The sequence below is a fragment of the Galleria mellonella genome, unplaced genomic scaffold (assembly GCF_026898425.1).
Source record: "Galleria mellonella isolate WM207_F2 unplaced genomic scaffold, CSIRO_AGI_GalMel_v1 utg537, whole genome shotgun sequence".
NCBI classification, from domain to species: Eukaryota; Metazoa; Arthropoda; class Insecta; order Lepidoptera; family Pyralidae; genus Galleria; species Galleria mellonella.
Window position 1 is genome coordinate 1,228,741 of NW_026442112.1, and position 15,170 is coordinate 1,243,910.

General features: G+C 33.1%; 1 protein-coding gene across 1 annotated transcript in view; it reads right to left on the reverse strand.

Moving 5' to 3' along the window:
- Positions 1-1,562: 1,562 nt before the first annotated feature.
- Positions 1,563-15,170, reverse strand: part of LOC113512492 (dnaJ homolog subfamily C member 10-like) — an 86,467-nt gene continuing 72,859 nt past the window's right edge. Inside the window, 15 exon segments of the mRNA XM_052898805.1 lie at positions 1,563-2,378; positions 2,491-2,578; positions 3,534-3,668; positions 4,363-4,487; positions 6,665-6,807; positions 8,408-8,573; positions 9,120-9,229; positions 9,772-9,984; positions 10,516-10,636; positions 11,134-11,328; positions 11,854-12,051; positions 12,980-13,075; positions 13,641-13,753; positions 14,375-14,588; positions 14,892-15,051. Coding sequence (XP_052754765.1) covers positions 2,097-2,378; positions 2,491-2,578; positions 3,534-3,668; positions 4,363-4,487; positions 6,665-6,807; positions 8,408-8,573; positions 9,120-9,229; positions 9,772-9,984; positions 10,516-10,636; positions 11,134-11,328; positions 11,854-12,051; positions 12,980-13,075; positions 13,641-13,753; positions 14,375-14,588; positions 14,892-15,051 — 2,359 coding nt within the window. The 3' untranslated portion in view covers positions 1,563-2,096.

Consider the following 15,170-nt stretch of genomic DNA (forward strand, 5'->3'; position numbering starts at 1 on the left):
TATTATTTTATTTGATATTTAAATCTATTAGAATTGACTAAAAATAGTTAAAAATTTAAACTTTTAAGTTATTGAAGTCGAAATTTTGTGCAATGTTATGGTTCTAGTAAGGAATATGATAAATAATAAGATAAAAAAAAAATAGATATTCTTTGAATAGTTTGAATTCCCAGTCCTTTCCGCAACTGCAGTGGGAAGTGGATGGAAAGGGGGGGACCCTTTCCATCCCAACATAAGTCCCCTATTCCTCTTATTTACCAATTTCCTTTACATATTTCCAATGTTTCCTTCCTTTTTACCGTGGCAGAAACTACCAACAATTGCATTTCCAAAGAGGGTTGACGTCAGGCAGGCGGCCGGTCATAAAATTATAAGCCAAATCTTTTTGTAATATGGATAAAAAATATATTACGCTAACCCCAAATAAATGGGATAAAGATGAAGTTGATTCTTTGAATAGATAGAACTCACGGTCTCTAAGAAATACTTTGAGACATTTCCATATTATCATTTTTTTCTAATATTATAATTTTTTTTATACTATGAAAGTGGCAAACGAGCACCTAGCCCGTCTGATGGTAAACGGCCACTAGCTTATGGGCGCCAGCAACACAACATACTTCACTGGTGCTTCTTCATTCTATTAGTGTTGTATAAGTTGTGATATGGTAACTGAATCAATATAAAACATTTCTAAATAAAAAACAATTTATTAAAAAGCTATGTATATAAAATGATGGTAAGTCTTACACGCAATAATATCACAAAAATATTCTACTATCTACTTATTATGTAGTACAATTTCTAGCATATAAAATAAATTTGTCTACGATAGTCAATATTGAATAAATGCATAAAAAATTATTGAAATTGACAAGAGATTGCTTATAATTTAATAGTTTATCTAAAATTTGATAAAAAATTAATTTATATTTGTGATGATTTTTTTAATTAATGTGATTAATATATAATTAATATTATTTTGTACAACATATGTATAAAATTAAAAATTCAGATACGTTAGTGTCGTTCTTAAAATATCACCAAATAAAGGTATAAATTTTATTAAATTTATAACTTTAATTTTATTTTATTAACATTTAAATTAAATTTAGATTTCTCAATTTGTATGATTTTTTAGTCATTAATGATTTAGCTATTACTGATAAATAATAAGGTAGTAAGTACTTTTTTAAATGTAATAATTAATTTTTATAAGCGTCATAAAGTTAAAATTTTGTTACTTACATATGAATTCTTTTTAAGATTCAAAATAATTATACATATCTAGCCTCATTAGTTACATCAATGTTAGAGAATTGTTCTTTTATTGCCTTATTAGAATTAACATTTAATTTTTTTTTCTTCGTTTATCACTTATTTGTTCTTCTTGTATTTTGATGTAACTAGAATTATCCTCTTCTTAATAATAATGAGTAAATTCTTTGTTAATTAATTAACGATTAATCACTGATTGGTGAGATTATTAAGTTTGACAAGAGCCCTGCAAAGTACATTTGTTAAGCAAAATTTTTATTTGCTTTATTCGATCTGGTAACAGATTCTTTGTTTTTTTTTTTTTAAATATACAGGATTCTCAAACATTACGAGTACCTACGTTGAAAAAAAATGACTGGACTCGAACTCTACCTCGGCTGTGCAAGCCTTCCGTTACTTATTCATTAACATTACGAAATTAGTACTATTTATTTGAGAAACTTAATCTCACGATGCTATCTAAGGGCTTTTTCACATACACAGAGCATACATTTGACGATCCCTATGTAATTGTAGGTATGTAATTGTAGTGGTAGGTATGTTTTGTTAGTAAAGCTAAATGTAAATGCTAGTACTATTGCTAGCAATATAACCAGGTCGACCATCGTGCTAAATTCCAGGTGAATTCACCACGATGGACTGCCCTGCCTTTTCATTCTTACATATCATCCCTCACTGGTGCCCTGCCAGCGTATACTATTAGCACAGGCGGGGTTACCATTCTATTATCATTGATTAGAAAAAATAGCAAGGACTGGATGTCTAAACAAAGGATCTTGAACACCCAAAAGAAATATCACTTGGTAACTTCTTTAACATTAGAACTCATCATGTTTAACATGAAAAGCTTGCCCTCGCACGCCTAGATCGTCCACACCAGCTAGGATATTCTCCTCGTACCTCACCAAGTGTGGTTTGATCTCGTTAATGAGACTTGCGTAGTCTTTAACCTTGAAAGATATTACGCTGCTAAATTGTTGGCGCGCGCTCCTACCGAGGTACAACTTCAAGGAGGGGTAACTCGTAATTTGTTCGTGTTGGCAGACACCGCGTTCCGTTATGCAATTGACTTTGCCCAATTGTACTGCGTTGTCGAGCAACTGTAATTACAATAAAAATAAATTGTTATTTATTGCAAATTTTTATGAAAATGTAAAAAAAAAATACTGACGAATAGAGAATTGAAATCGTGTAAGAAAATCTTATACTCACAATGCCAGTTATCGCGAAATCAGTATACATCTCATAGCACGTGTAACACCGCGGGGAGTGGAAGTATACCAGCCAGGGTTTTCTTTTACTGTAATAAAAAAAAAAAAGATTATAAAAATCTGTTCTACATTCGGTTAAGGTGTTTAGTCACTAAATAACATTGTATACGAAATACTAGGTGGCGCTAGAATCGAGACTTATGGTTTTTGTTGATTATTTTGTGATTAAAGACAATAAAGAGGCAAAATTTCTAAAATGATGAGTGGTTTTTATTATTAGATACTCGTATGAATGTGAAGCAACAGACAACCGTTTTCCTGAACGAATTATAGTACACTTAATTGCAACGCTTCTTGCCAATATTTTTTGCTATTATTCCAAAGTTTTAAAATATAAGAGAATAAAGACAAAAATTATGATAAATTATATCGGTTAAAAAATAGCGATCTAATAATTTGCCTGAAAATGACTAATTAAGAGGTGAAACACGTGCCACAAAATGTGCAGGAACAAAATGGCAGTCGAAGATTGATGGCTAATATGGAAGATTGTGGAACTTCTAGTAGTAATAGTGGTGGTCAATCTTCGAGTGTTGGCAGTTACACATATTTATATGTGTATAATATATATAACACTAGGTTGCGGAATTAAATAATTCTAATCAAATAACCAATACTTTATTAGTTCTGTTCATTGAACGTATTTGAAACATCAAGAACCTTTTTTCTACATAGGTCGTTGATTGCTTAAGCTGTGCAGTTGCTACATCAATTTTAGATCTTTGCTTTGTTCCACCTCATTAATTTTTTTTTTAATTAAGCTGTAATGATGTTAATCTTACTGAATCATTAGTTTCGATATATCTAGCGGAAAGGGAAGTACTTACATCGTAAGGTGTTTAGAGTAGGATCATACTGCAAATAAATTATAAAGGGTAATTTCAAAGGTGAATCAAGTTTGAAACCTAAATATATGTTTTCTACCCTTCGAAAGCAAAACGTTGCTAATATCGCAGTTTATATTATTATCCAGTATTTGCTTACCTGGCAGGATTTAGGTCCTCTGAGATAACATTTCGAGTGAATGTTTGCCAGTTAAGTTTTTCCACCGATTCGTCGATATGGCCCAGCGCCCATTCTAGTATGTAAGGTGCTTCAGATAGATGTTGCAGACTTATTCTGAATAGAAAATTATTTTGTCAATTATCTACTCTTCTTCTAATCTAATTTTATGTATTTAAAACTTTATTGAAATTACGATCATTAATTAGTATTAAGCTTAAAAACAGAATGTCTATGATGTATGTTCATGTCTATAGGCGACGGTTACCACTTATTTGACATTCAAAGTTATATTAAAAAACCGAATCAGGGACAGTTGAAAAATAAAGCAATGTGTTAAACCGCTACATTAAAAAGATTCAATGCTACATTAAAAAGAAAGGACAATTATTATTGGTTATTTTGTTACTTTATATTTTTTCTGTTTTATTGTAAAGTTGTTTTATGATGTCTTCTTGTTACTTGTAAAAAATATTCAATACAATGTAGTATTATTTTTTCATTGGTGAAAATGGTATGGTAACTAACGGTATATGCTTGCGGAGCACCAGTGAAATGTGATAGATGAGAATGAAAACAGGTCAGTTAGTCCATCATGGTGAATTCATCAGCAACTAACCATGATAGTTTCCAGGGAGAACCGCGAGGTCGACCTGGTTAGGTATATTGCTAGCAATGGGATTCTCAGTCTCCATTACTAACAATTCCTTTCCCCCCTACAATGTACTATTGTTGCGAATAAATGGAATTGAAATTGAAAGCCTTAGAAGGACCCTTTAAAAAAACATCAATTAATGATGACGTTGCTTACGTGTAATGTTGCGCTGCTGCCAGTGGATACAACCTTGCGCTCGGCGAGCGAACGTTAGAGCACAGTCCGCTCGCGCCGCGAACGCACCGCAATATACCCACGCGTACAAAGTCCAACGGCCGCAACTACAAGTTTTTTTTTTTTGTAAAGGCAATACATGGAGCCTTATGGAGCTCAATCAACGTACACTATACGAAAATAAAACTAATCCAAAGCACATTTGAATACATTACATCTACGTACTCTTAGTACCAGAGGGACTAAGTCTGACTTTGTACAAAAGTCGCTTGCTTGGCCACCTCTGTCTCATTCGTGTTTCTACCGTAAAGTAGTTGTATTTGCATGTCTGTATTTCGCTTTGAAGGGTGGGATATGGCAGAGAATATACAGGGTACAGAGGAATACTTTGAAGTATTAATAAAGTTATATTACAAAATATTGCATAGTAAAATCTTAAATTATAGAATACAGAGTTCTTAAGAAAAGAATATATATATATATATATATATATATATATATATATATATATATATATATATATATATATATATATATATATATATATATATATATATATATATATATATATATACTTTTTTTAATTGAAGGTCGTAGTCAGTGGCATGCCTTGGGAGAGGTCTTTTTTTATACAATTTACAGGGTGGCCCATAAGTCCTTAGTAATGAAAAAAATTAATTAAAATAAAACTAATTACACTATGAATAATAATATTTTTATTTTTTGTAAATAACGTCGTCCAAATGTAATCCGTTACAGTCACGGCACTCTTGCAAACGCCTTCTGAAATTGTCGATGACTGCGCGGCACGTCACTGCTGAAATGCTTGCCATTTCTCTGCGGATGTTTTCTTTTAGGTCATTAATTGACCGCGGGTTAGAGTCGTACACTTTAGCCTTAAGGTAGCCCCACAAAAAAATCCATTGGAGTCAGATCCGGGCTACGTGGTGGCCAGGAAATGTCTCCTCTCTTAGAGATAACTTTGTTTGGAAAAAGTTGACGGATAACGGGCATAGCAGTATTGGAGGTGGGGGAAGTTGCTCCATCCTGTTGAAACCATGTTCGGGCATTAAAGCCTGGAAAGTTTTGCAATTTTTGTGTGAAAAACTCCTCGATCATGGCCACATATCGCTCCGAAGTAACAGTAACAGCACGCCCTCTGCCGTCCTCAAAAAAGTAAGGCCCTATGATGCCATGGGCTGACATAGCGGCCCAAACTGTAACTTTAGGGCTATGTAAGGGCTTCTGGTGCTTAAGTTTTGGATTAATCGGGCTCCAATAGCGGCAATTTTGTTTACTAACATGTCCGTTAATGTGGAAGTGTGCCTCATCAGAGAACATTATGTTATTGAACGAAGTAAACCGATTAAACATTTCATTAGCATAATTCACTCTCTGAATAGCATCAGTCTCTTTTAATTCTTACACCAACTGAATTTTGTAAGGGTGCATAAGTAAATCTTTCTTCAAAATCCGTTGTAACGATGTCCTGGATACGTTTAATGCACTGGAACGCTTACGAGTTGACTGTGTAGGATTTTCACGAATAGATTGTGCCACTGTGTCGATGTTTTGTTCCATACGTGATATCCTTGGGCGACCCAACCGCGGTTTATCTAACGTCGAACCGGTCTCCTCGAACTTAGCAACCCAATTCTTAATCGTTTGGAGAGCTGGGGTGTCATCAAAGTTGTGTAAACCTTTGTGTTCTCGAAATTTACGCCTCGCAACGGTTGCCGAATTGTTGTTTTGATAAAACTCGCGCACACAAAACGCACGGTCCGCTCCGGTGAAACGCTCCATCGCGACTAAATTCCCAGAAACCGAAGTTACTGCCCCCGCTACCCCTGCACCGCTCACGCGCGCCGTTTTCGTTTAATTCAAATTTTACTTTTCTAAAGATTTTTGGGCCACCCTGTAGAATGGCAAACAAGTTGACGGCCCACCTGATGGAAAGTGGTAACCGTCGCCTATAGACACGAGCAGTACCATGGACATAAGAGTATACTGTTTCGCCCATGATACCCCCCATGCGTTGCCATTCCTGAGGACTCAGATGTTATTCCTCTGTACCCTGTAAATTCACGCCATATCCCACCCTTCAAACCGAAACACAGCCATGCAAATACAATTGCTTCACGGTAGAAACACGAATGGTACCCAAGCAATCGACTTTTGTACAAAGTCTCCCTCTGGTAAAAGTCTATGTCCAGCAATGGTCTGCAGTAGGTTAATTATGCTGAATAATACGTTTTGAAGAAATATACAAGGAGTAATGAAGTACCTTCTGTGCAACAATACGCCATTCGTGTTCTAACTGATCGCATACGCGTCCGCACTGAGCCGGGAAATATGCCACCAGCCAGCTGTGCTCACGACTGGACGCATCCAAGATTTCCAGCGCCTGATGCTCATCTAACTCCAAGTCTATCAAGAACAAAAACTTAGTCATTGTACCCATACAAATTTAACCTTATCTTGAATATCGTTTAATTAAAAACGGGTCACTGTTGAGTCGAGTATTCTGCGGGTTCTTCTCAGTGGATAACATTCCAATCCCAGCAATCGAATCATAAAAAAAAAAAAAAAATTAGATTTAAAAGACCTTGTAAACAAGTCTACAAATCGACTTGTAAATAATTTTTATCTAAAAATAAAGTTAATTTCTATTCTATAGGATATTGACGGTTTATAGGGTTTTTTAGAGTCATTAACATTGTATTACATAGAATTCATTCTATTAAACTAATATTTCAATTTGTTTTTGCGATAATATAACAATGACTACAAGTTTATTTCAAGTAGCTTAAGTCTTAGTAAATACTTCTATTATGCGTGTATCATTGTCCCACAGCAGGCATAGAAATAGATAAATAAGTTTATATGATTAATTTATAACATTAGGTAATACATAGGAATTAAATAGAAATAACTCATACTAGTTTATAAAATGAATAGTTTATTAATAAATTGTATAGGAAATAGAGAAATAAAGAGATTAGCCAGAGCGGCTTTCTTGTCCAGCTCACACGCATTCCGTCTCTCTCGCACTCTCGGAAAAAGGATGTACTTTAATTGTTACGATACTGTCACGCTTGACGAGGTCCAAACGTTAGTCAAGAAATTATCTACCAAAAAGTCTCTCAGTCTACATGGAATCTCTAACAGACTCGTCAAAACTCTGCCCACCTATCTCTTATTACTTTTTGTCGCCATCTTCAATGCAGCACTATCCAAAGCTATATTCTCAGATAGCTGGAAAGAATCAGACTATACAGCCCATATTTACCACCATTGTGGTATAAAAAAAAGACATATTACCCAAATAGTGTATTCAGGGCCTTAGAGTTCGTATTGCGACACGAGACATTTAGATAATATAGAAGCTATTAAAATTCTTTATAATGCTTTCGTACGGAGTAAACTGGAAAATAACGCTATCATCTGGAATCCATATTAAACCAAATATACACAGATGATAGAAAAATTACAGAAAGTTTGTTAGATGGTTGTACTGTAAACAGTATGTGTATCACATAGGTTATTCTCGTATATAACCGAGCATTTTTCTGTTAGGTATAGTGGAATATAATTCCCTAGAGGTAAGGCGACTTGCCTCTCTGCTAGAGTACTTCTTTAATATAATTAGAGTAATAAAGTAAAATACGTCTATCTTGAACTTTATAGGCATGTCTGTCCCAGAATTTAGTAAACATGGTCGTAATCACGTAATATTTGTTCTACCACGCAACAGGACATTCCATGCTGATCAAGCATCACTCACGAGGGCGCTACTTACTACTATCTGCTCAATGAGGTAGTTGCAAGTTCACAAATGGATTTATTTTATTGTAGTGCCATATAGTTTCGCAAAGTGGTAACAAATTACGTAAAATTGCATTTTTAGTGTATTTTTTTATATATTTATTTATATTACCATTAACATATTAGGAAATCAGTAAAGTTTACCAAAAATATGTATGTATATAATAAATTAATATACAAATAAGTAAATAAATATATCTACCATCGCTGTCCATAATCAGCTGTATATACTCCAAAAGGTTGTGCTCGTCAATTTTCCCGCTGTACACGTGTCGCTTGCGGCCCTCCTGCAAGTATACGGTGGGCTGGCTAGGGGCGAATTCGCGGCAGATTTTCTCCGTATCCATGGTACACGACATTATGCCGAACTGAAAGAGAAAATAAATATAAATACGTTGAATATGTTCCACAGCGCCATCTATTCCTAAACTATGAGGAGTTTGTAAATAATTAAAGATTGTACAGAAGATCATGCTTCATTTCACAAGAGAGCGCTTAGATCCAGTGACCCGGGGGTAGTGGCTGCCGTAGTTAAAGCCGGGGCAAAGGGACCCGTCTCGAGGCCACCAACTAACCCTCCCACCAGGAGGGGCAGAAGACCTGTCGCCGTCGTCAGATTGTGTCCCACAAAAAACCGATCAATTCTAACAAAACCAGTTTTTTTTTTTTAATTTAAAATATAGCATACTGAATCAATTTTGATACAAATTTTTATGGGATCCATCTGTAAATTATCTTTTCATATAAAAACAAGACTTTTCCAAATAAGTTAAGAACAGGTGGAGTTATAAAGTAACAATTTAAAAATGGAACTGAATTGAGCATCTCCTTCATTTTGAAGTTGGTTGAAAATGGTTATAAATATTTAAAATTTTAAGATGGTTAACAAACAAAAAAAAAATTATAATACTTACATTCATTTCCTCTGAATTGTCGTAGTGTAAGCTTATACGCGTGAATGTTTGAGCTATATGATCCCATTGGACTTGATACGGTATGACGACTAATATCCAAAAGCCCATTTCTGTCGAAAAAAAAACACATAAAATGACATATATTTTTGCTTGTTTTTAATGGAAGTAAGAGCTATTTTAAATTTAATTTCATTTACATAATTTTTAGATTTTACAGTGTGAAAGTGCTGTTGCTTTACTTAGCTACGTGTCCCTTAATGATTCAACTAATTGTACATTTTGGGTATAAAGTACATGCATATATGCTTTGATGCATGCATCGTACACGTGCACGGAATGGGTTCTGTAACGTTTTGCGACGTTTACTTTTCATCACGGTGACAGCCCTATTAATTATGTTGAGTTGTATAAAAAGGCAGTACATCATCATAACAGCCCTAAACTGTCCACTGCTGAACATAAGCCTCCTTATTTGGAGGTATTTTGCCAGTAGTTGCTAAGCTTAGCAGGCGAATTGGTAACCGCATTTAGGCTTTGTAAAATATTTTAACCCAACTCTCGCCTACCCTTAGTCGCCTCTCACAACACCCATAGGAAAGAAAGTGGTGGCCTATTCTATGCCTCATCTATGTCCTAATTAATTATAACTCACCTCCGTCGAGTATCCGCGTCAAATCAGAAGCCGACAACGTGTGTAGCCTGGTAGCCATTACGGCGTTTCGAATGAAGTTCTGAATGTCCTGTGTATCGGCGGCGCGGTGGTAGGCACCGCCTCGCTTGAGTGCACCCCATACCGCGTCCTCCCGCGGTTCACCCGCCTGTAGTGACGCGCATAGTTCGCCCCATTTGTCGCAGTCGATTTCACCTTGAATATACAAGTTCATATTATCCTATTAGATGATAGATGAAAGACACGTGACAGAAATGCGAATGTCGAAATGGATGTGTAAGGTGACAAGGAATGACAAAATATGAAACGAGTATGTTCCGGGAAGTCTAAAAGTTCCACCAGTAACGGATAAGTTGCGTTAAATTGTTGTTAAGGTTGAAATGGATGGGTGTAAAAAGAAGGGGACGACCGAAGAAAAGGTGGATGGACTGTGTGAAAGATTATATGTATAATAGAGGGACGAGCTTGGAAATCACAGTTGACAGGATTTGTGGGAAAAAAGGACATATAAGTAAATGCAATGATAATGATTATTTATCCTATTAGAGCCTTGACCGATTTCAATGAAGTTGTATATTTGTGTATTTTTGATAACTTGCAACAAACATACACTTATAAGAATTGAAAGCACGAAATATGATTATACATATTTTGAAGTGCTGCCTTAGTTAAACATAAACAGTGTGAATAGATTAATTAATAGATTCCTGCAATAAAACAACTTACCAAAATGCAAATCAGGGAATTCCAATCTCATTTGATTTAACAAAAGTCTATTATGATTTTTGGTAAAGAAATACAACACCCATGGTTTCGATTGACCATTTCGAAGTTTGTTCCTTATTTCCTGCAAGTTAAAATTTAAAATTTATTGTGATTCAGCGATAATATTAATTAAATTAAACCACTATCCCCAAATAATGTGTTGAAAAATAAAAAAGAAAATCGAATATCTGACACTTACGTGACCGCGCGGTTTCAGTTCGTATGTATTTTTTTTATGTATGTTAAGCAATATTTTCACCAATTTTATGTTATTATTATTTTTTAAATTCTAGGTTTGCACATATGTTCGATAGTCTATATTCAAATTTCAAATCATTTGTAGGCTTTTAAAATGGAACTTATTTCAACATCAGTAACTCGAATTACGTTGTTCAATCCAAAATATTTTTTTTCATACTATATTTCATACAATAAACATAGTATAAGGAGGTGTTTTGATCAAACAGCTTGTACTATAACACCTTTGTTATATTTGATGATTGTATTCCAATATATTAAAATTATAATTATGTTTTTTTAAATATTACAAATAGATCAAATTAAGTACAATGATTTTACCTTCAATCTATTCGGGTTTATCGATTCTGTCTTTGGTAGAGCATCTACAATTTCTTTAAGGACATCTTTCTCTTCTGTGCTTTTTATTTCTATAGTATTTTCTTTATACCTATACACAACTGTTGTATACTCATCACTTGTCAGTTTCTCACGTAGGCTATCGTCGTCGATTATGACAAGTGTGACTAGATTTTTCTGTAAACATACATAAGATATAGTGTATAAAACAAGGATGTGTTGTTAACCATAAAACACGGGAACGGCTGGACTAATACAGAAACTTTTTTTATGAAAAGATTTTTTTTTATATCGACAAAAAATAGTGATTATCAATATATATTAATAAAATAGAAAATATATTATAATATTTTCTATTTTATTAATTATTATTATTAGATTTGAAAAGGTTAGGTTAATGTCCCGGTATGGTCCCTTCCTTTCCCGTGGGTGTCATAAGAGGCGACTTATTAATGGTCGAGGGTTCGGCAAACCAAACACTGGTTGGCAACTCGCATACCAAGCGTAGCAACTACTGGAAAAACCCCCCATAGGGCAAGGCCTATGTTCAACAATGGAAGTTGATGGCTGACATGGTGATGATATAAGTTTATACTCAATTCTAAAAGAACAGTACATTTTAGCGGCATCGACACACAATAAAGAAATTCTGTAGTTTCCTACAGAATTTCTTTTACCCTTCAAGATATGTTAATGACGTACCAAATGAAATGCAATCCTGGTTAGCGCATTTCTATCGATCCTGTTAGTGCCCAGCACATAAGCCATTGGTGCATCTTTACTCCTCAGTTGCGAGACAGTGGGTACGTGGACAAGGCTTCTCAGGTATGACATGATGAATTGGTCCAAGGCATCAAGGGTGCGATCACCTCGGTAGTATATATAATTACCGTGTTTACCCTGCAAAAAAAAATTTAATTATAATATATAAATACTTTACAGATTAGACAGCAGCACCTAGTTCCAAGCTGACAACATTTGGCAACCGATAGATTTTAATTAAACATTTTTTAAGTAAATAAATTAAGAATGTTTGTATAGTGCAAGGATTGATTCCGCAACTATAGAATTAGATCACAGATTTTGTTAATAACTCACATAAAGCTAAAAAGAGTGTATATCAAGACATTAACGTAAAGGCCAGATCTCCACTATAGTGTCATATTCAGTTCGCTATTGCACTGCTCTCAATATGGTCAGTAGTTGTAGAAACAGTTCGAGATAGATTGGAACAGGACTGGATTGTAGTGTGAATACACACATTATTTCTCAGATAATTACTAGAACGAGAATGGATTAAGAGTGATCCGAGACTGACTCTGGAGTGTGGATCAGACCTAAGGCTTCAAATCATTATAATAAAAACAGGATTGGTCAAAAACAAATATCTGTGAATTTGTTCTCCATCTTATACACTGTTATATTGTTTTGTACCATTAGTTACTTTGTATGACGATTTGGTGATGAAAACGTTGGTGACACATTTTGCACAATTACCTTATCAAATACCTTAATGAAAAGGTACCCAAGTTTTATTTTTTTAATTATAAAAGAAATATTTTTTAAATTAAATTAGTAACAAATCGAAATTTTTTATTAATGACTTGTTTTTAATTTATGTAGTATAAACAAGATATTATGGACAACAGCAGTCTATCTTATGGTTAGATCAATTGTTTATTTATTGACAGTTACGAATTGATACATATGCACCTTTTAGGTATTGTAATAGGAGAGAGACAAATAGACAAATTAAAAAAATAGGATGATTTTTTATATTTATGTATATTTTCACTAAGTTCTATTGAAATAGACTATAAGTACTTACATTAGGATAAAACAGTAGTGAAGGATAACTGCCTATTCTCATTGAGTTGTAACAGAATGAATTATGGTATTTACAGTTCACGGCCCCGATTTTAACCTGTAAGAAATTAATTATAATTTTATACATAACAGGGATTTATATATTGTGATTAATTTATTTTTTATATGCCAATTATATAATTTAAAATTTCACACACAACAATAATATTAAGCTATCAAATGTGGACTAAATGTACAGGGAGCATTTTAAATTATTTGTATCTTTTTAAGAGAATGTTTTACTAAGGAAACAGATTTTTTTTAAAGAAACATAAGCAGAAAAATAACAATAAAATTTTAACCTTCCATATTAACATAGTACAAATAAATCTATATTTCTTAGGGAAAAATATTCTATTCGAAAAATTGCAGTGTGGTACCAGGATAGAAGTGACCACCACTTGCTGACCCATGAGTGTCGTAAGAGATGATTAAGGGAACTTAATGGTCAAGGGATGAGCGGCAGTGATTCACTTAAAAGATTATCAAAGTTTGTCAGTTAAGAGCTAATATAATAAAAAATTGTAAACATTCTTAGTAAGATGACAATGATTTAGATGTCACCCTGCATAAAATATTAATATATTACTAAATTGTATAATAAAATTATTATATCCACTTACAATACCCTTATATATTTCTGCCAACTTTTTCCAGTGATCAACTAATTTCTGACATGGAGGGCAAAATGGTGAGTAGAAGTTAATGAAGTGAAAGCCTTCATTTAGATAATTATCTGTAACAATATCATAAGTCTCAATATTATAAGGGGCCAGTATCAAGTAAATATATATATGTAAATATGTAGCACATACATATTATATGTAATATAGAAGGGAGACTAATGGAATAATTTCTTGAGTGATAAAGATTACTTTTATTTATGCTTTAATTGGTGCAATATACAGTTAAAAAATAAATTGACTGCTACTTTAGACAGCCTCATGAGAGCTAATTCTGTTCATGAAGTTTGCACCAAATCATACTTAAGTAAAAATTTGATGTACATCTATAAAACTCCTATCAGATGATGTTTATTCATGCTAATCTCTAAAACTGTTAAATTTATTTTATGGAGTTTTATAAATGTATATACTTATCTAATGAATATGTTTATGCAGTGTATACAAATCATATGACTGTCTATTTTTATACTTATATAACAATTCAATTTACTTGAAAAGGTTTGCTAGAAGAAATCTCTTATTAGAGATAAGTTCGACATTTTAAATTAACTGTTATTAATCAATATCTTCATGTATAATGAAGAAATGTGTATTATTTGCTTTAACTTGAGGAATAAAAATAAATTATCCTAGCGACTTATAAAATAAAATGCATATTATAATATACTCACAAAAATTTTGTCCTGATAGTGTATCTACATAAGGACTGTCATGGTATAATCCATTGTAAAACAAATTGTCATACTCAGATTGGGACTGATAGTCATACTTTCTTGTGTACGAAGAGAATGTTCCATAGAGATCATAGTTCCGTCTCTTTTCAGGATCTTTCAAAGTTTCATATGCTTCTGTGATTTTAAGGAATTTTTCTTGCTCTCCTTTATTCTGAACGAAAAAAATAAAATATTTTATTATAATATTTAGGTATATTATGTTAACAAATTGATTTAAAAAGAGCAACAGGCAAGTTTCTTGCCAGTTCTTTTTAACTAGAACTACTTGATGGTAAACTTATCATCTGAGCAGATGATAGTGCAAAAACTTATATATCTAATTAACAAAAAAGTCCTATACAAAATAAATTATATTGATTTTTCTTTTTATTTCTTATATTTACCATGTCAATACATAAAATTATTACTTAACTGAAAAAATATATAAATATAATTAATTTAATTTAGTGCTTACCGAGTTTTTGTCTGGATGAAATTTTATTGCCAGTTTCTTATAGGCTTGTCTAATCTCTTGCGTTGAAGACTGCTTTGAAATTCCTAATATTTGGTAGTAATTTACATCTGTTAGGTTAACTGTTCCCATTATTGCTAAACTTACTAAGAGTAATTTGAACCTGAAATAAAATTACTATTTACATCATGTTTATTTTACTTTAAATCCAGACACTGAAAAAAATTATTATATTATTAAATTCAATATAAATTTTAAAGTAAGGAATTTACTTACATTTTT